The sequence below is a fragment of the Durotheca rogersii genome, assembly GCF_024521655.1.
Source record: "Durotheca rogersii strain YMJ 92031201 chromosome Unknown GGS23scaffold_2, whole genome shotgun sequence".
In the NCBI taxonomy this organism is placed as follows: Eukaryota; Fungi; Ascomycota; class Sordariomycetes; order Xylariales; family Xylariaceae; genus Durotheca; species Durotheca rogersii.
The window spans coordinates 2,302,574-2,321,647 of NW_026251233.1; the positions used below are offsets into that span (position 1 = coordinate 2,302,574).

Here is a 19,074-nt window from a genome sequence, read left to right on the forward strand (position 1 = left end):
GAGGCAACATGGCATCCGCCCTTGCGCTCCGGATAATTGTCTATTTGTATTTGTCGGTTTCGTTGGCTAGGTAGAAATTTGTATAATCTAGTGGCCACCGAGACTGCATCGACTCTCGGTTGACTAAATTCAGTAATCCTCGCACGATAGGGCATCATGCCAGCACTCAGTGTACTACTAACGTAATCGGACACCTACTTATTCGGTCAGGACACCAATCCGGTCACTTTTCTCCGCCCCGCACCCCACCACCTCGACCCCAGACGCGTCTCACGGCACCATAACGACGGCAAAATGCCAAAGCATTTGCAGCACGAAGACCAACTCAAGTTAGCGATCGAAGCGCTAAAACTGGGCCAAATTCCAAGTATTCGCAAGGCTGCAGCTATATTTGATGTCCCATTCTCGACTCTTCAAGAACGCATCAGAGGACATAAGTCTCGACAACAGTCAGAACTAACGCGTCGAAAGCTTCGCCCAACTGAAGAAGCCGCTCTAATTCAGTGGATCGAATCAATGGACGACTGCGGTATGTCACCAGCAATCGGTTATACTCGACAGATGGCCGATCTTCTTATCCATGAGCGTGGAAGCTCTGTTTTACTCGACGCGTCTAGCACAATGAATCCAGAGAATGATACTGTTGGGGAGAAATGGGTCCGGCGGTTCCTTGACCGACAACCTCACCTGAAATCAAAGTATTCTCGAAAGTACAATTATCAGCGAGCCTTATGCGAAGACCCGGAGAAGATGTAAGCATGGTTCCGGCGGGTACAAAATACCATCGAGAAATACGGTATCCTCGACGGCGATATCTACAACTTTGACGAGACTGGTTCCCAGATGGGAGTAGCTAGTACAGCTAGGGTGGCTACTCGATCTGACCGGAGAAATCGGCCCGTTGTTGTTCAGCCTGGGAACCGGGAGTGGACCACTGTTATTGAGTGTATCAGTGCAGATGGTTGGGGCCTCAACCCGATGATAATCTTCGAAGGGAAGGTCCATATCTCGACATGGTACGAGGACTCGCTATTACCACCGACTTGGAGGATTGCGGTTAGCGAGGACGGCTGGACAACTGACGAGCTTACTCTGGAATGGCTCCGGGGAGTCTTCGAGCCGCAGACTCGATGCCGGACGTATGGCCAATGCCGACTACTTATTCGCGATGGCCACGGAAGCCATATTACACCCGAATTCGATAAATTCTATAAGGAGAATTCGATTCTCACAGAGCGTATGCCCCCACACCCATCGCATCTTCATCAGCCTCTCGATGTTGGTTGCTTCTCGGTCCTTAAGCGATCCTATGGCGACCTTGTTAAAGCAACGATGGCACTTGGAGTCTATCATATCGACATGCCAGTATTCCTCGAGCTGATTCTCGACGCCCGGAAGAAGAAATTTAGCTCGGAGAATACTAAAAGCGGCTTTACGGCAACAGGGCTTACTCCACTCGATCCAAATCGAGTACTTGCTCGGCTTCATGTTAAAATTCGAACACCAAGCCCCCCCTATAGCTATCGAACAACCAAGCTCCACACTCCCTCTCAAGACTCCATCAAATACCATAGAGCTTGATCAGCTCCGGAGACGACGTCAAAACAGGACAAGTCCTACAGATCAGACACCACAGAAGATCATCAAAAGCGTGTCAGATGGCAATGCATGACGCTGTTCTCTTATCCGACGAGAACTCACGACTTGGAGCTGAAAAATGCTCGGCAGAAGAGATAACGCGCGCAACGTCGAGTCTTGATACAAACTGGAGGGACCATGACAATTGGCGAGGGATGGGCCAATATAGAGGCGCGCCAGAGGCCCCGACGTAGCGGGGAGCCCCGGGAAGGCTCCTCAGGAGGCGGTGGGAGAAGAGGCGGCGACCGCTATATCACCGCCCCGAACGCGTGCACCACGGAAGTGTAGTATTTGTCGCTCAATTGAGCATACTGCTAGAACGTGCCCCGATAAGTAAGGATACGAACGATATAGATTATATACTAATCATATTGTCTTTTTTGTGGTGAGTTGCATCTAAAGTCGAGGTGGTGGGGTGCGGGGCGGAAAAAGTGACCGGATTGATGTCCGATTACGTTATAACCGAGAGGTACGAAACCCCTGGCAAGCACTAGAAGCAGAGAGGATAGGAAAGGAGAGGGGCATGCATAAAGCAGTGGTTTGCAGAGCTGGGAATCAATCTCTCAAATCCATTGATAGATAAGCCTCTAGCAGGTGCTTCCGTAAACATCTCAAGTATATCTAGCGCTAGTATTCACGATATACCTGGCAGTAAAAGTCGTTTATATCTACGGTCTGGGGGTAGGAGAGCTTAACTCAAGAACGATCCCCCACTCCTTGGAGTATGATGCTTGCTCTCCCTGCTCCTTTCCTATCTACTTTGACACCAACTCTATACGAAATCACTAAGTCGACAGCTCGGCAAACCTGAACCACCCGTGCTCTAGCGCCGCATCTGCAGAGATTCGCTGCCCCGGTAAGTATCAGAGCAGCTTCGCCAGCAGGTCGGCAAAGAGCACGCTCTCCGACTCCGATAAAGGTCGTTCGATGCCACCCGGCCTATCGCTATACTCATAGTACAGGCCTTCCCGGATTGCCTCCTCCAGCGACCGCGGCTCCGGCCTCTGGTAGACAACCGGGTCACCAGCGCGCCTGCTTAAATCCCCATCTCGTGCTTCACGGCACTCTATACCGGGACCTAGCCCGCCATAGACTTCAATCACCCGCCCATTCGCATCTGTATCATCTCGAAAATACTGTTTTCGCGTCTCCCACGTCTCCGACCACCATGGCTCGGGAAACTTCCCGAGCACCATGGCCACTTTACTGAGGTATTCGTCTCGGTCGTCGTCAAAGGTGTCAAAGAGCTTACGGCCCGTACGGATTTCGAACAGCGTACAGCCAAGAGCCCACAAATCAGATTCGACACCAACGACACCATCTAATACGTATTCCGGAGAGCAGTAGACCTGTGGGATCCCAAGATCGGGGGTCGGAGTCGATACGTCAAAAGATTCGCCAAAATCGATCAGGGACGCTTTCTCGACAATAAGAGCGGACCCCCGCGGACTAGCCACGACAGCATTCCAGTTGACCGGATACACGAGATACCGAGGACCTGTAGACAAATTATAGGCATCCCCAGATAGAGTCACGACGTTGTTTAACTTGGGTTCTCCCAGGATGTCTAAAACTTCCTCTTCGGAGAGCCCATCGAGACCCGAGATTTGGACCAAGATGTTGGCTGGCCGGAAGTCTTTGCATGAAAGAAAAAAAATAGAGAACGTTAGTAAACATACAAGGTATAGGCCACACTGACGATTGGTAGAAGACACATACCACCGTGGCAGATGCCAATAGAATGGAGAAGCGCCATTGCTTCTGTTGTTTGAGACGATATTCTTCTCAACACAGCGCCAGGGTCGCCTGAACTCCCTAAGTGGATTAGGCGTGAAACCCGAGGTCCCAACACTGGGTACACGAAGACATAGTGTGTTCCGTTAGGTCCCTCGATATCGAAACGGTCGAGAGGGAGGCATAAAAGCCCCCTCGCTGCACCGCTTTCTTTGGTGAGTTCGGTAAGCTTGGTCACCCGCAATTCCGGGCATGCTGGCGTAGATCCCTCGGCCGAGATGATTTTCGCTGCAACGTACGAGTATCCAGGCGCCGAAGACATGTCTCTACAGAGCCAGACAATAGCATAGCCGCCGCTTCCAAGTTTGTGGACGACTCGATAACGTTGGTGAAGCATGTCGCCCAGATGGACGGGGTGGTGGCCACCCAGCTCATAGTCGTGCAATTCCTCGAGACCAAATGGCGCCCCTTGCAGCCGTAGGGTGGTGTTATTGTGACTATCGGAATTTCGACGGTCACTTCCTAGGGCACCTGTAGACCCCTTCTCAGACATTTCATCACCCATGGAATCGTAGGAAAGCCGAGGACACGTAGGAGATATCGCAGGTTGTCAAGAGCTCTTAAGAATGCAACCTGCAAAGTTGTTGGGAGTTGGAAATCCTGGAAGCCGTGAAGGCCGAGGAGGAATGGCCCCACCAAATGAATGTAGCCAGCGGGCGGGCCCGACCTAAAACATTCTCAATTAGCTTGCGTCTTGGAGACACACCCTTCTCTGTTTTTGTCGCCGGTTGCTCGCCCGCGCAAGCGCCTCCCGGCGGCTGAGTTAAGTTTACCTTAACACGGCCTCGGCCGCCTCTGCCCCCGTCAGGCGATCGGCGTCTCGTTCCGAGAAGCCAGCCGCCCGGAGGCGCTCCGTTCGGTTGGCGCGGAGCTTCCGCCGGTCGCGGAACGCCTCGACGGCGTCGTCCCAGCCAGCGCCACCCAGGCCCGCGTCGCCATCGTCAGCGTCGTCGCCATCCAGGCGGTGGGGAGACTTGCGTGTCCGTCTATGATCACCCGACGCTTCAAACTCGTCCGTCTTTCCCCTTGACGCTGTCTTATCGTCCTCCCCACGTATCCGCCATCGTTGCTTTTCCTGCAGTAGTCCACCAATGCCAGGGGACTATCTGTGGTCCTTCTGTGGGCTGTCCCTGTTCTGTTTGGCCGTGCAAGCGCCCTCTTTGTGGCAGGGTATGTCTGTCCCTGTCTCGTCTCTCGTCCCGGCAGTCTCTACAGCTCCTATATTTTCATCAGCTATCGTCGTCGTGTATTTGACTGGCAGCGTTTCTTCCACTCGTCTTCGTGGTCTAGCTCTCGTAGGCGGCTGTAGCTCTCGGCAGCCTCTCGGGCGAGTAAGGCGGTATTGTGGGAATTGCTATCTTTGAAGATGTGGCAGGGAAATCACGTATTGGGTTTGGGCAAGTTGGCTGGTCTAGGATGAGGTCGGCGGCGCGGTTCTCTGAAGGGAGAGGGGTAGATGTGAGGTGGTTGCTGACTTTTTGGACGAGTTCAGGGCTTCGGGGCTTATGGCAAAATAGGGAAGCGAAAATTCCGCGCCTCCTTGGCCGGCACATCGCCGGCGACGTCATTGGAAAGAACGGTCGCTCATAGTCGCGGTTGCCTTGCAGATTAACTAGTTGGGATGAGGTTTTTTTTCTCGATTACTTAAGCCGCCGCCACCGCTACTACTGCCACCACTACACTACCAAGTTAATTGCACCACTAAGTTAATTGCACTGCCACCACCTCTGCCACCTATTATAATACTTAAAAACTAGATTCTAAGGTAGATTTACGTTGTAAAAAAGAATCAATGAAGTGCACTTTCATACGGTAGTTAGAAATACATTTAAGAGAAATTTTTAAACCCATTAAAATACGTCGAAGCGCTCCGCGCTTCTCCAGGTTTTCGTGCCGAAAACCTAGAACCTCTCCGAAGGCTAGGGAAAAAGGGGTAAGTAGGAATCGACGCTTGATTAAACTGCGAAAAGGGATTGATTAGCAATTGACTCTTGATTGAACGGGGAGAAACTGACCTGGATTGAACGGGGAGAAACTGACCTCGATTGAATAGGATTGAAATAGGTAGGAAATAGGATTGAACGCGTAGGTAAATAGATGGACGCGTATGCTGCGGTTTTATTGGATGCATCCCTTTAAGCGGGTCATACGAACTTTTAACCAATTAAAACGGCGTATACGAACTTTTAGCCAATAAAAACAGAGTTTCCCTCAAATGACACCCCTTTACAGGGGTATTTACAGGGGTATTTAACCCCGCAATTAATCAGCATAACAGGGGGTTATGCGTATTATAACTATCCTCCGGATAGGATAAAGAGTAGAGAAAGTTTAAGTAATAGAGAAAAAGCTCCGTATAAAGCGGGGGTTCTCACCTAATCCGGTTAGAGGTTGGGGTAAGGTACAGGGGACTAGTTAGGCTGGTCTGCGACCTTGTAGGTACTTGATGAATGATATACCTCCTATCTACCTACCTACAAAAGAGGAAGAAGAGAACCACACCACACACACACACACCCAGCAACGGCAACATATACATACCTACACGTACACGCATAAGCCCAAACCACACAAACACACAAAATTGCCTCCTTATATTGTAGGCATGTTGATCAGCACAACGACGCCGACAAAGTCGGGCATCTGTGATCTGTACATGTCTGTAGATACCTAGCGAAGAGGGGAGGGAGATACCCAGGAAAGTGGGGACCTGATGCTCCTCCTAAGGTAGGTAGGTACCTAAAGTGCCTACATTTAGGTGCCCCTTCGCCTATCCCCAGCACCTACCTAGCTCGCCTAGGCATCCACCTTAGGGGCGCATATTTGTAGCTTTCATCCCATTCAGAGAAGGGCCTCCGTCGAGGTTAGGCATATACCGGGGAATTCCCATCGCCTCGGAGGCAAGTACCCCGCTACTCTACATTGGGAGGTGCCTTAGCAATATCTACATGACCTTACGCATCTAGGTATTACCTACCTACTTTGGTATGCCGCCGCAGCGAGCATTGAAGACGGCACTGGTAAGTCGACCGGAGGTAAGAGGCAAGAATCGCCATCTGTCAGATATGCGTAAGCGAGTCGATTCATGATGGCCTGAGGCTATCGAGTCTACGTGTAACTGGTAGTAGACATGTAGTAGACATGCCGAGGGTGGGAACGCCGCCCGCCACGCCAGACAGACCGGAGAAATAAGCAAGCACTAATTCATCTGGGAGTACGCCCTCGCACCCCTGATTCCTGCGCAAGACCAGAAATAAAGCCCTTGTAACGCCGTGTGCTACGCATCAACACCGAGGGCACGTCACGAAAACAGAAAAGGCCCGTCTCCCTCGTGCGGTGCCTGGTCAGGAGATGATGATCCTAGAAACGCAAGGCGGACTTGCCCTGTCTCACTGATGCCGATTCCGTGTATGAACCTGCCCAGATCGACAACCCATCGAGTAAAGGAGGGGAGGAGAGAAGACGACGAATAAGAAAGAAAACATGCCCTCAAGTCTAAATAGGCACTTGACTTGCCGCGAGGCTGGCCGGTACTTGGCCATTGAATCTTCTAGGTGTCAAATTCCGTAACTGTAATGACTTAATTCGTGGTATTTCTTTCCCCTTCGTGGAAAAAGAAGAGGCAAAAACTTTCCAGGAACTCCAGGTAGGCAAACCTCTCGTTCACGTAAAACTAGGGGGGTATGATGATGCCAAGTCTATCGCGGTACTGCCACAGGGTATCCACGTTGTGATCGAGAAAGAGTGGTGGGAAGGGAGAATAACTCGAAACGTGTCAGTAACGCGCGGTCAGCACAGCCGGTTCATACAGCTGCAGAGTTGTCGGTCCCCTCTCCGTTTTCGCCGTCTGCGGCTGGCGTCTCGGAATCCATCGCAGGCGTAGCGGCAAGCGCACCGGCGTCCGAAAGTTCGGGTGGGCAGGCCCCATTCTTCGCCGAGTTTTCCATGGCAAACAGGCGAGCGGCCCTACCCTCTTTCTTGCGAGGCTGTGGGGCTGTCACGGGTTGGTCAGTCGGGAATGCCGAGAGAGAAAGCTCGGCCCCTTAAATGCTTACCTCGGCCGTTCTCCTGCACATAGAAACGTCGAAGAAGCGAAACTGCCTCGTTACGGAGATAGCCGCCCTCGACAGGATAGCCGGGTTCTACGTTCCCTCCATCACCGTCGTCCTCATCCCGCGGAAGAACCGTTGCGCGGCCCCTGACGATACGACCGACATCGTGAGGGCCGTATCCATTCTGGTAAGGGCGATCCGACGGTCTGGGGACAGGTTTGGAGTTCATGTGAATCCTAAACACCCCTCCTGTCCCACCAAATTTGTCATTCACGGCGCCGAAGTAGACCTTCTTGATGCCTAGTTGGCGGAGAAGCGAGGCGCACATGACGCAAGGCTCGACAGTGACGTAGAGAACGCACTCGGATAGTATGGAGCGGTCGACCACGGGAGCGGGGTGGAGCTTCTGACCATAAGGATAGATATGGCCGTCCCGTGGATCTACCTCACCCCAGCTGGCATCGTCCAGATTTGGGCTAACGTGGTTTTTTCCAGCATCGTGCGGTTCCTTCCGGGAAAGCAGAGCAGACAACGCCATAAACTCGGCATGGCGAGTACCATTCCGGGTAACATTGGTGGCGTTCATTCCTCTGGCGACAACCCTTCCACGGCACACTAGAACACAACCCACAGGCGTTTCGTTGGTATTCAAAGCTAGGTTGCCCTGGACTATTGTTAGCAGGCCTACCGGGGTAGAAAACAGAGTGGACCGGGACGGGAAGAAGTGAGGGAGATGAGACGAGGTAGGCGCTAACTAGGTGCTTTTCTCGGGCGAATAACCAGAGTAATAGTCTAAATAGAGTCACTAGTGGGAAGAGTCGTGCTCGAGTCGAGTACATGGGCCAGAGAAAAGCCATCTCACCATATCAAGCGCCTCTTGCATAAATTTAAGGTGATATGCTCGTTCGGCTCGTTCCTCGTCCGTCTTGGGTTCGATCAACCCAGGTAGGGTAGGCGCCTGGTCATTGTGCGAGCGTCTACTGACGGGCGCGCGAGTAAGCGGAAGGGCAACGGCGACGGGGACAGGTGCTGATACCGCTCGGGCGTCGGGGACGGCCTGCGTAGTATCAACCTCCGGTCGGGTTGGGACTGGGACACCTGCCATGCCGGTAATGTCGTCAAGAGTCAGACGGGCCGTCTCGGTGCAGATCTTGTCGACCTGCTTGCTTTGGCATGTACCCTCCGCGCCAGCCTTACTGGTGGTGCTAGGTTCCGTGGTAGTATGTGGGCTGCCGGGACCCGTCTTCTGGTTCCGAGCCTTTCCTGCTACCGAGAGGGGGTCGAGGGCGGGTTTTGGAGGCGACGAACCCCTATTCCGGCCCGTCTTTCGAGACCGGGACCGCTTCCGATTCTTGGTGGGGGGAGCGGTGCCGTTATTGTCGCCCTGACTCGTAGCAGGCACACGGCCGGCTTGGGCTGGCTGGCCTGGCTGGCCTGGCTGGACTACACCTGTGGAGGCTGGAGTTGATATCCGACAGTGGCTAGCATGAGCTGTGTTTGCTGAGGCGTTGGGAGCGTCGGCAGGTGGAGCATGGGGGGCGATGGGCCGAGGTCCGTTGCTGTTGGGGCCGCCTCGCTTCTGGCCGCCGCGCTTCTTCTTAGATGAGGCCATGCTGCCGTCGCCGTCGCTGTCGTCACCGCAGTCACAGTAGTCGCTGTCGTCGTCTTCTCGGGGATAGTGTCGGGATATAGAGTGCCGGCCTTGCTCAAGATCCACAAAGGCGCTGTCGCCGGGGGGGGACTGCGAGATGGTAGGATTGGACGTCGATGGGGGTATAGAGGAGGGGGAGGGGGAGGGGGAGGGGTCTGGAGCGGGCTGCGTCAGGTGGGTGGAAGGCGATGTTTGCTGGGGAGGACGGGGCGGGTGTGGTTGGTGAGGTGGCCGCGGTTGGCTAGGCGAATAGCTGCTTTCACGGGCGTCCTGACGAGGGCCTTGACGGGCGGAGGTGAAGCGAGAGATGCGGGTGAAGAGGAGGAGGAAAGGCGCAAACAGCGCGTGCCAGAGACTCGACATGTAACCTGAGAATTTCTGTCCCTCCATCGTTCCTTGCTTTGCCATGCTTCCTCGGTTTCAGTTTTAGCTACCGCACCGGCACCTTAAGCTTTCCTCTTTTTTATTGTATCCCCCCCCCTCCTCTTCCTCCTCTCCCTCTTCCCTCCTCCTCCTCCTTCTTCCCGCCTCCGTGGCTGTCCCTCTTTCGTCTCGGCCTCGCGGCGACCTTCCTTCTTCTTCCGTCGCCTTCGCTCGCTGGCCAACAGCCTGCCCGCCAGCAAGCCCTCTTTACGAAGATACGCGCAATCGCCCACTGCGAGACTGCGGCTGTTAGACCCTCTGCTACACCCTAGTATATACCTATATCGGCAAATGCCCGCGTCACGCCGCCCGAGGACAGCCTGTCGAACCTGGCTAATGATTTACTACGCCAACGAATTCCGACCACGAGCGGGCGCCGCCTCCAGACATGCACACACTCGCGCTTGAGTCTTCTAACTTAACCTGCTCCTCCCCGTCCGAGCCACAAACCCGTGGGTTGAACAAAGTAGGTAGGTAGGTATAAAATTAGGCCGGCTAACTCTCCGAGGAAACCCAGATTCTCAACAAGGAGGTGGCTAGGAGACGGAGGCGCTTAGCACTTTACCGCACGTAGTATGAATGAACTCAGGCAGGCCAGGTCAGGTTGGTGTGGCAGCCTGTAGGTAAGTAGAGGTTGAATGTAGTTGCGGGCGAGAAATCAAACCTTAGCATTTTACGTTGGGTGGTTTTATATTTTCCTCTCCTTCGGTACGTACCTACCGGTTTCTCCATCAAGATATTCCCTGATTACCTAAGGCAGGTGAGCAGTAAGCCTTAGTGCGGCTGAGAATTTTCTACCTGCCGGCCCATTCAAGGCCAATTGCCTGGCAAAATCCCGGTCCCTTTCTTACTAACTGCTACGACGCAGGCACCTAAAGTACATCTTCTTGTTCAGAGGACTTCCCGTCTGTCGCGTACCTGTTCCAGGGTTTCTATGGACATGGATCGACCTCATTTGTGGCTTAGGCCCCTCTCCTCTCCCATTCGCCAGAGTAGAAAACGGCCAGGCCCGTATCGTAGTACAGCGCACGTTACAATATTTATCGTATTGGCGATTGGCCCTATGCAGCACGCGCTCACTCATCGGGGCGTATGCAATTCCGAAAGCGGTACGTGCATACCGTGTAATGCCGCTTTGTCACGGTACCCGCTGGTAGGTTAGGAGGTAAGGTACCTTACCTGCCTACAACCTCTCGGCATTCTCATGTGCTCAGGTACATGCATCGAGAATTCGCTCCCCCATCCAAGCAATTGTCAAGGTGGGTGCGAGAGCATTAATAAGCCTGGTCGGGTCGTATTATTGACCTATATACCTAGGCCCAGGGAGTACACCCTGGGCAAGAACACGTTGGTGCACGTGACCGACTCCTGACCAGCTTCTTCTGTTGTGTCCCACCCACAGCCGTCATCTGCTTAATCAGGGTATCATTCCGCTTGAGGAGCAGCGCCAATCCCAGGCCAGCTCCATATTACAACCATAAACAGGATAACCGAGACATGATACAGTTTGTCGTCATCGAGGTCTTTGATCAGGTCCAGCACCCTCCCTATACGGCAGCTCCCAACATCCACGCCGGCCGAGTTCCCCAACTCTTCGCTGCGCTGCATCCGCCAGATGGCGTTGTCTTTTCCGAGACGTAGCAGGTCTGAGAGTAGCAGCCCGGCCTTAGCCTGTCCAGGGCCGTGGCGGCGTGCTTCCCAAGAAAAGACCGAAGCTCTGCCGACCTAATCTGCACATTCCTCCCTGGAGTGGAACAGGTGAAGAGCAAAAGGTAAGATGCAACGACCAAGAAACTCCAGGTGATAGAAGTGCGAGTCGAAAGCTGCCCTGGCTTGTCGCCAGGTCCCCACCATGGGTGGAGAGGGATCGAAACTGTGGCCCCGAGAACAAGGAGCGCGAGCGAGCGGCTTATCGCGGCTAGAGATGAAAGCATCTCGTATGGAGAGGACGACGCGGCAAGGCCGGTTACGACGAGTAAACTCCCCTTCCTGCTGTACGGGTCCGTGGCATGGCTGCTCCGGATAGCCATCGACGTCGTACTAGAACCAATCTTAGTAGACGCTAGGTGCGTCGTCTTGAGAGATGGTTTGGCAAGCGGAACCCGTGATGAAGGGCCGGCTGGCGACGTGACTGCACTCGTCGTATAGTACTTCAGCGATGCTGAGAAGGATACCGGTTGTGTCCTGTGTCCGGGAGCACCCAACGCCTGAGAGATTCTTAGTGTAAGTCCATATAGCAACAATGACAAGCAACGTACCCGTCGTGATCTACCCCTCGCCCGATCTAGACTTGAACCTAGACTTGATGCCGATGTATTGTTTGCACCGGCAGTGGTTGCTGGGGTACGTGGGATTTGTTGGTTGGATAGGGCAAGGCCGGATCCAAGGTGGTTCGTCGACGACGGTTGCGAGCCTCTTGGCCCCTCCGATGCGTCTGCAGAAGCCGCAGGGTCATACGTGAATGTTTGGGGGCGGAATGCGTGATTTTCCGTCGCTGATGGTAGGCTATATCTATCCCGTGAGACTGGGGCAACTGGTCCCGATACGAACCTAGTCAGTCTGCTATCTCCGTATGGCATATCGGAGGAGATCTGGCTTGCTTGGCGATCCGAAATCTGGAGGCGTTGGGGAGAGTTCAGATTCGTCGGCGAATATGTTTCCTCCCGCAAGATGTGGCCGGCCGGTACGTCTGCTATGAATCGGGAAAGAGGCGAGCCGTCGGAGGGTGGAGAAGATCTCTGTCGGTAATAGTTGCTTGGTTGTTGATGGTAATGGTGTGCAGAATATTCCAGGCGGGATGTCGCTGCAACCTCTCTTGCCAGGCCAGGATCATCGTCGAGACACGTCGAAGAACCAGGTGAATAGAGGTTGAAGTCGGCGTATTCGGTGCCGATTTCACCCCCTGGTTGGAGGTAAGGTGGGAGCAGGTCCTGAGTTGCTGTTCCACCGGCGCTTCCCTCTGCGGCCTTGGCGCTAGAGGCCGAGTTGGGTGTGATTGGCTGGGATGACAAGAACGAGTTGTAAGAGGCGGGTGAAAGGTAGTTGGTAGGGTGGAAGATGTTGTAGTCGTACGGGATTGTGTCCATTGGCTCCTCGTAGTAGATGAATTCATCCCAGTCGATGCTGCCGTCGCCTAGTGGCTCGGGGGTGAGATAATCAAAGGAAGAAGATAATAATGACAGGTCAATGGGAGGAGCGGAGTCGGACGGAGCATACAGGGACGTGCCCAACTCCAATTGTGATGGCGCTGGAGGTGGTGCTGATACAGCCGCCGGCTTCTTCGCCTTCTTTGCTGTCTTCGCCACAGAAGTGCCTGCCAACCTCTTGTGGCTGGGGTCGCAGCGCACCTTTTTCTTCCTGCAAGATTCGCAGGCCTTGATGATTCGCATTAGGTGGGCATGGTCACGCTGCTCCTTGGTCTTGCAGCCGCGCGACGCCGAATTGGTGACATCCCTTCCATCTCTAGTCAGGATCTTCATTCCGGGTATGTGGGAGAAGTCCGTGGGGGAAGCGGCCTTCTTATACGAGGATCTTCGGGCGCTAGATTCGCTCAAGGAAGGAGAACAGTGGCTGCTCTGGGTCCACTGTCTCTCGGACATAATAGGCGACGTGAAGTTGGAGGCGTAGCCGGAGTCGACCATGGAGTCGACCGGAGATTCGGTAGTAGAGCCAAGAGCAGGGTAGACCATGAAGAACTTGAACAGCTCTCCAGTCGCGAGGGTGTGCTCAAAGAACTCCAAGGACACAGCAGCGCGCTTTTCGGAGATAGAAGCATCGCCAGGAACGTAGGCGTCGATCATCTCATCGAGCTGCTTGGAACCGAGGGCAGGAAAAAACTGCAGCGACTTGCCAATTGCCGGCTGGTGGACGGAGAAGCCCATCAAGGAATTGTTCTGAGGCATGCTTGGCACGGCGTGGCGATATCGCCCAGCACAGCTATCGGCAGGACTGTTGAGATGCAGGTAGGAGGCGTTCCTAGTTGAGCAGCCTCAGGCGAGCGGGAGTAGCTTGGTGGCAAGCACCGGGTTTCCCTGGTGGCCCCGGGTATTCGTTATCGCCAACTTCGAAAATCAGGGGCTCTAACGGGGATGGTACGGGAGCGGGTAGTCGCGTGGAGAAGTTTTGGCAGTGGGGATGGCCAGCCGTCAAGGCTGGGGAGAGAACGGGAGTGAGTGGGAGGAGAGGAAGAGCGGTGCGCGCCAGGACGCTTTGGATGGCGACGCCTAGCTCGGGGATGGCGATGAAGAGATGGGGCGCAGAGCGAGCGAAAGAGGTCCTCACGGCGAAGACGGGGAAAGGGGGATGGATAGCAGCAGGTGGGATTCCTAGCGAGATTGCTCTAGCGAGATTGCCTCAGGCTGGATGGGAGGAGAAGGGGAGAGAGAGGGAAAGAAAAAAGCGAGTTCCGGGGAGGGAGTCACAGGATGATATTTCATTGCGAGGTGGCCTCGGATTCTGACTGCGGTGATCGTGCAAAGCCTCGATGCGTCGGAATGGCAGAAGGGCGGAGCAGGGCAACCGGACCCACTCCGGCGAGGACGGCGAGGGAGTAGCTCGACGACGCCATCCAATCACGGCGGCCAATGCGCACAGATGGATGGCCTCGGTGGCCCCAGTCGAGAAGTACACCGGCGGCGATGCTGTTAGTGTTTTGCCGGCGACGGCGAGGTTAGCAGTAACAGCGCCAAGGATTTGTCCCAAGACGGTGGGAAGCGGACGCGTGGTGGCCTGAGGCAGCGATCGGCCAGACCAAACCGGTCGCCTTGACTCAGAACTGCTTATTGTGGGCCGCATGGGTCGCCAACGCTACACCTAGTACAGACGGACCCCGGCTCTTCTGGTATCAACAGTTCAGCACTCATATCAACAGGATCAACACCTCTCTCGCCTCTCCTCCACCAAGGTAAGGTACTTCCAGGGTCCAATGTGCCCCCTCCTCCCTCTCCATCCCGCCCTCCACACGCTTATACACACGCAATACCCTGTTTTTCTGCCGTCAGATAGGCCGGGGCTGCCCCATGAGTTCTCTGCTAATCCTCTCTCTCTCTCCTCAACGCCAGCCACATACCTACCTAGGTAGGTAAGTAGGTGTTATGTAGGTACTTATAGGTCCCTAGAAGGCAGATGTATTACTTAGCACCTACGTACCTAGGTAGGTGCGTAGGCGCTACAAAATGCGGCGGGCGAAAGGGAGGTAGGTACCCAGGCTGATATTTTGGGGGCCTTTAGGTACCTAGGTACCCGCTCAACTTATCTCTACTTAGAGGTGCCTAAGGTGGTAGGTAAAAGCACCTACTGAGTTACAGCGGGACGGAGCTTACGTTAGGCAGACATGGTCCCCATTATCATACCCCCTCCGCTGACATGCATCGACAACGGGAAGCTGACCCCACTAGATCTCTGTCCTATACATACGGGACGATCTCTGGATTCGACCGACGACCCTCCGGTACCCTCCCTCGCCGTGGCCTCCTACACGAGGCTACCTTCTTCCTAGATAGGTACCTAAGTGCGTTGCGGTGCCTACGCAGCGCGCAGGACGCATTCGAAGCTTTTCCCACAGGCAGGGTATCATTGCTCACAGGTGCCTGCGTGAGTAATCAATCGTCTGAGGTTGGGAGCTACCGTACTAAGTGCAATTTCCCATACGGCGCGAGCAATTTTAGCTCTGACTCAGTGCTGCTTGCAGGTGTTACGTAGTGCCTGTCGACGAAGGGGACGGACCGGCCCCCTTCCCTCACCCTCTCACTTTACCTCCCCCCCCCACGTTCTCTCTCCCTCTCGCTCGCCTCTCTCCCTCTCTCTCCTCTCTTGCTCTCTCCGCCTCTCTCTCTCAGCCCCCGCCCTCCCTCCTCTTCCTCCGCCTCTCCGAGTGTACCTACTACCTTACCTATAAGACAGGTGGTGGAACAACCTGAGGACATTCGAACCCGTGTGCTTCATGTGGTATAGGTAGATGCAAGTCCGTCATCTATCATCTATCATTGACTAGCAATCAAACCGGCACACCTCTTGCCAATTGTTGCCAAGAATGGGGCTTGCTTTTGAGCCCTCGACGAGGCCTACCCATGTAGACTGTAGACCCGACTCTGATCGGTAGTAGGTAGTGTGTAAAGAGGCGGAATTAGGAGCACGTGATAACTATAGGTACCTAACCTAATAGGTAAGTAGAGCTTCCTGGCCTACCTCCTAGCTGCCTCTCTTAGGCACATCTTGTACCAACCACCTCAGGTGCCTAGAAATTAGAATGGAAGATAAAAAGGTTTGGAGGTGGTAAGGATCGATGGGTGAAGAAAATCTAGTGCGTGTTTCAGCACTTGTGATGCTTCTCGGATCTGGAAAAGAAAAAGAAAAACATCTTTTAGAAATCTGATTCTCGTCCTGCTACGTTTTGCATGGCGACACCCAAGTCAAGAATTCGCATACCATGTTCTACCTATCTACCAAGGCACCGGCCATCCGTTAACGAGATCCAGTTCCAATCCCGCCGCAGTCCAACTCGACAAGAATCCTCTACCCCGAAAAGAATATAACGAAAAGTTCGTCGCTTGTCTTAACATCAAGAGAATATGGAGGGGAAATGGGGGTATATAACGCCGGGCTATGCGAACATTCCTCCTAACAAGATCTTCCTCGTCACATCGTCACTTTTTTTTAAAAAAAAAATCCGAAAAAAGCACAAGAAAAAGGGCGGGTGAAGGCCAGGGAGGAGTTGAAGAAACAAAAAAGAGAGAACGCCAAAGAGCTCATCTGACGACATCAACGTATACACGAGAAGGCATTCATTGGCTGGGATCGGGATTGGTTTGTCAAGGGCCAAGGTGCAAATCATCAGGACAGCGCAGTCCTATAAAGTGTGTACCCCACCGCGTGCTGCGACGCCAGGCATCCCTAGGTTCGGGGTCGAGCTTCGGCGCGAGAGCCGCCGTCCCTATGCATGTGCGAGTCCCTTTGCTGTCCGAGTTAGCGGGCCTCGGCGGGTTCCAGTCTCTGTCGCCATAAATCCCAGTATGAGCAGCCCCAATGGCCGCCAGCAGCATGCGTCCGCACCCGCGTCCGCATTTTTCTCGGAGAGAGATGGCGAACGCAACCCGGCGGCATACCGCCTTTCCCGAAAGAAGGCGGCTAGTAGCGATAGCATAAGTGGGAGTAGGTGGTTGATGGGTAGTTTAAGGTTAATGTGAGACAACATGTCCGCGCAAAGCCGGTAAGGCCCGGCCTTTGGCTGTGTGATAGCATACGGTACGTTAGCCCCCACTCCCGACGGACGTTCCTCAGCGCGGCGTCCCGGCGTGTGGGCATGTCGTCGGGAATCTGGTGGGCCGCTTAGGCGGATATCGGACGACGAATCGCTGCTCGTGTCCGAGTCGTCACGGTAGTGGTTTGAAAACTCGCGGAAGCTACCCGCGAAAGAGAACGAGGAACGCCCGCCGTTTAGGCCCCCCCCTCCTAGCCAAGAGTGGTTTCCACCCCCTTCCGGTCGTACGTTCCGAGAATTCCCAGCTTCGGACTCGCTTGACTGAGTGAAGGTTGGGACGGATTCCGTTACCGACTCGGCTCCCGTGGACCCGTAGTACCATCTCCGCGCGGAAGTAGACGAGCAGCCTGTGTTATCACAAGAAAACGAAGTAGACAAATCGGATTCGCATTGGGTTTGAGCGCCGCAGATCTCACACACAACCCGTACTGGCGGAGAGGCAGCGTCGAACTGACAATGCTTGGCTCGGAAATGGTGAGGCAACTCCCAGATTGGCCCCGTCCAGGAGCAGCCGGTCGGCGAAGTCTCCGACGCGGAATCGACAGGGCCCTTGTACTCGCATTGCCATCGGAGCGGGTATTGCTGCATCTGGCTGCCAATTTCGAGGAGCCCGTACTGGGTGTATGACTCTGGCGACTGCGAGGACCCCAAATTATTCCCTGGATAGTAAGGTTGCACGGGGGGATGCAGTATATCGCTGCTGAAATGAGGCGAGTCGAGATTGAACCTGGTCAGCATGTTCCGGAGGCTAGGACGGACAACGCCTTCGCAGTCGTCACCCAACGAACGTGACATGTCGCCAAAGTCATTGGCGGTAGTGTCTATATGGGGTGGCGCCACCGCCCCGCCACCGATGCCGAAGGTCTCCTGGTTCAGTGTCGGTTCCATGAGCGCCCGCTGCGTCACGTCACTGGGGAAGCGGGGCCTGTCGCGAATGGCGGATAGCTGGTGGAAGGTAGCCTCATACCCCTTCTCTAAAAGACTGAAGTCGTGACAATCACACTAGGGGCTTGTCAGCGCTCGGCTGTGGCACGTTCGTAAGGGTAAGGATTTGTATGAATCCTCCTACCGTGGTCTTCTTGGCGCGGTGGTGCGGGCAAGCAAGCTTAAGCTTCCGCTTGACCGCTGTCCTCAACCTTGTCTGGGCCTCTAGAGGCCCTTTCCTCTTGCCTCGGGGCTTTTTGGATCGGTTTGTGCCCGTGGCCATCGCTTCATGGGCACAAGGACCCCCGGGCTCATCGGAGTGCGAAGGGGCGGCGCTAGCAACGGAGGGCGCTGTCGAGGGCAGCCGCAGGCTTTGCTGGGAGGCGAGGTGGGTTTGCAGGGAAGCACGCTCGTGTGCCCTACGGATCTCATTGTATGCCTTCTGGTTCTCGGGAGTGGGCTCGACAACAATACTGTGCGGTTCGGAGGTCTTGCACGATTGGACAGGCAGACCTGGAGGTATTTGACCCCGAGCATGGGATGACATGGCGAAAGACAGCGGTTCGCGATGACGGCCTGTTCGTTACGCACTGGCGTCGGGTCCGGGGGAAGGGGGGGGGGGTGGGGGGACCTCGCTGATAGAATCGCGGGCAGAAATGGATGGCGGGGTGCAAAAAGTGACGGTTGTTCAAGGCAGCTACGGAAAATCCTGGCTATGGGGAAAAGAGAAGAAATAAGAATGTAACCGTCAAGCTGGGGGGGGGGGCCGAAATTGCGAAAGGGACCGATGGGAAGCTCGAGTTGGCCTAGAAAGCCATCGAGGAAGGACAACTGGGAAGGATTTGAGAGAAGAGAGGGGCGCCGCGACGAAAAGAGGAAAAGAGAGAGAGAGAGAGACGCGGAGAGGCCTGATGGCACTGCCGCTGCTCACTCGCAGCAGCAAACTCGGTCCTGGCCCTGGTTGATTTTTTGAGGCTGCTCAACAAGCCACTCAAGCACACACCCTATAAGCTGCATAGAATCACCAGAACCACTACGGTTTTTTTTTTCTCTCATGCCAGCAGCTCCAGCAGACGAGAGGACCAACCACGGTAGAACAGCTCATTGATGCGTCGCCTCTTTCACATCCTGTTGTTTTTCTTTTCTTTTTCTTTAGTTTTCCCCCTCTTTGCCTGTCTACCTATCCGGATAGGTCGACGACGTCTGACCAATATACATACACATGTACTTTATGTATGTATGTATATATATAGTAGCTCATACGTTGCGTAGATTTGGCCGGTTAACAGAATCTCCTCGGTTCAACTTTCGGTGAGCGAATGCAGGCTGCTTTC

The 19,074-nt window shown here is 54.4% G+C and overlaps 5 protein-coding genes across 5 annotated transcripts; all 5 read right to left on the bottom strand.

Moving 5' to 3' along the window:
* Positions 1-2,041: 2,041 nt before the first annotated feature.
* GGS23DRAFT_190428 (kinase-like domain-containing protein) lies at positions 2,042-4,327 on the bottom strand. Its single transcript, XM_051511711.1, has 2 exons — positions 3,358-4,327; positions 2,042-3,274 (listed from the first exon to the last, which is right to left on the bottom strand). Exons 1-2 carry the CDS (start codon positions 3,935-3,937, stop codon positions 2,502-2,504), a joined length of 1,353 nt encoding a protein of 450 aa, XP_051376414.1. The 5' UTR covers positions 3,938-4,327; the 3' UTR covers positions 2,042-2,501.
* Positions 4,202-4,496, bottom strand: GGS23DRAFT_592991 (uncharacterized protein; the record flags this gene model as incomplete). The annotated part of the gene is made up of 2 exons (XM_051517972.1): positions 4,202-4,418; positions 4,486-4,496. 2 exons carry the CDS (start codon positions 4,494-4,496, stop codon positions 4,202-4,204), a joined length of 228 nt encoding a protein of 75 aa, XP_051376415.1.
* A 1,995-nt stretch (positions 4,497-6,491) lies between these two features.
* Positions 6,492-10,269, bottom strand: GGS23DRAFT_549577 (cytidine deaminase-like protein). Its single transcript, XM_051515230.1, has 3 exons — positions 8,347-10,269; positions 7,488-8,148; positions 6,492-7,426 (listed from the first exon to the last, which is right to left on the bottom strand). Exons 1-3 carry the CDS (start codon positions 9,541-9,543, stop codon positions 7,236-7,238), a joined length of 2,049 nt encoding a protein of 682 aa, XP_051376416.1. The 5' UTR covers positions 9,544-10,269; the 3' UTR covers positions 6,492-7,235.
* A 1,557-nt stretch (positions 10,270-11,826) lies between these two features.
* GGS23DRAFT_612860 (uncharacterized protein) lies at positions 11,827-14,011 on the bottom strand (the record flags this gene model as incomplete). The annotated part of the gene is made up of 2 exons (XM_051520519.1): positions 12,109-14,011; positions 11,827-11,992 (listed from the first exon to the last, which is right to left on the bottom strand). Exons 1-2 carry the CDS (start codon positions 13,458-13,460, stop codon positions 11,827-11,829), a joined length of 1,518 nt encoding a protein of 505 aa, XP_051376417.1. The 5' UTR covers positions 13,461-14,011.
* Positions 14,012-15,985: 1,974 nt separating this feature from the next.
* On the bottom strand, positions 15,986-18,407 carry GGS23DRAFT_190514 (uncharacterized protein). Its single transcript, XM_051511712.1, has 2 exons — positions 17,886-18,407; positions 15,986-17,818 (listed from the first exon to the last, which is right to left on the bottom strand). Exons 1-2 carry the CDS (start codon positions 18,285-18,287, stop codon positions 16,490-16,492), a joined length of 1,731 nt encoding a protein of 576 aa, XP_051376418.1. The 5' UTR covers positions 18,288-18,407; the 3' UTR covers positions 15,986-16,489.
* Positions 18,408-19,074: the final 667 nt, after the last annotated feature.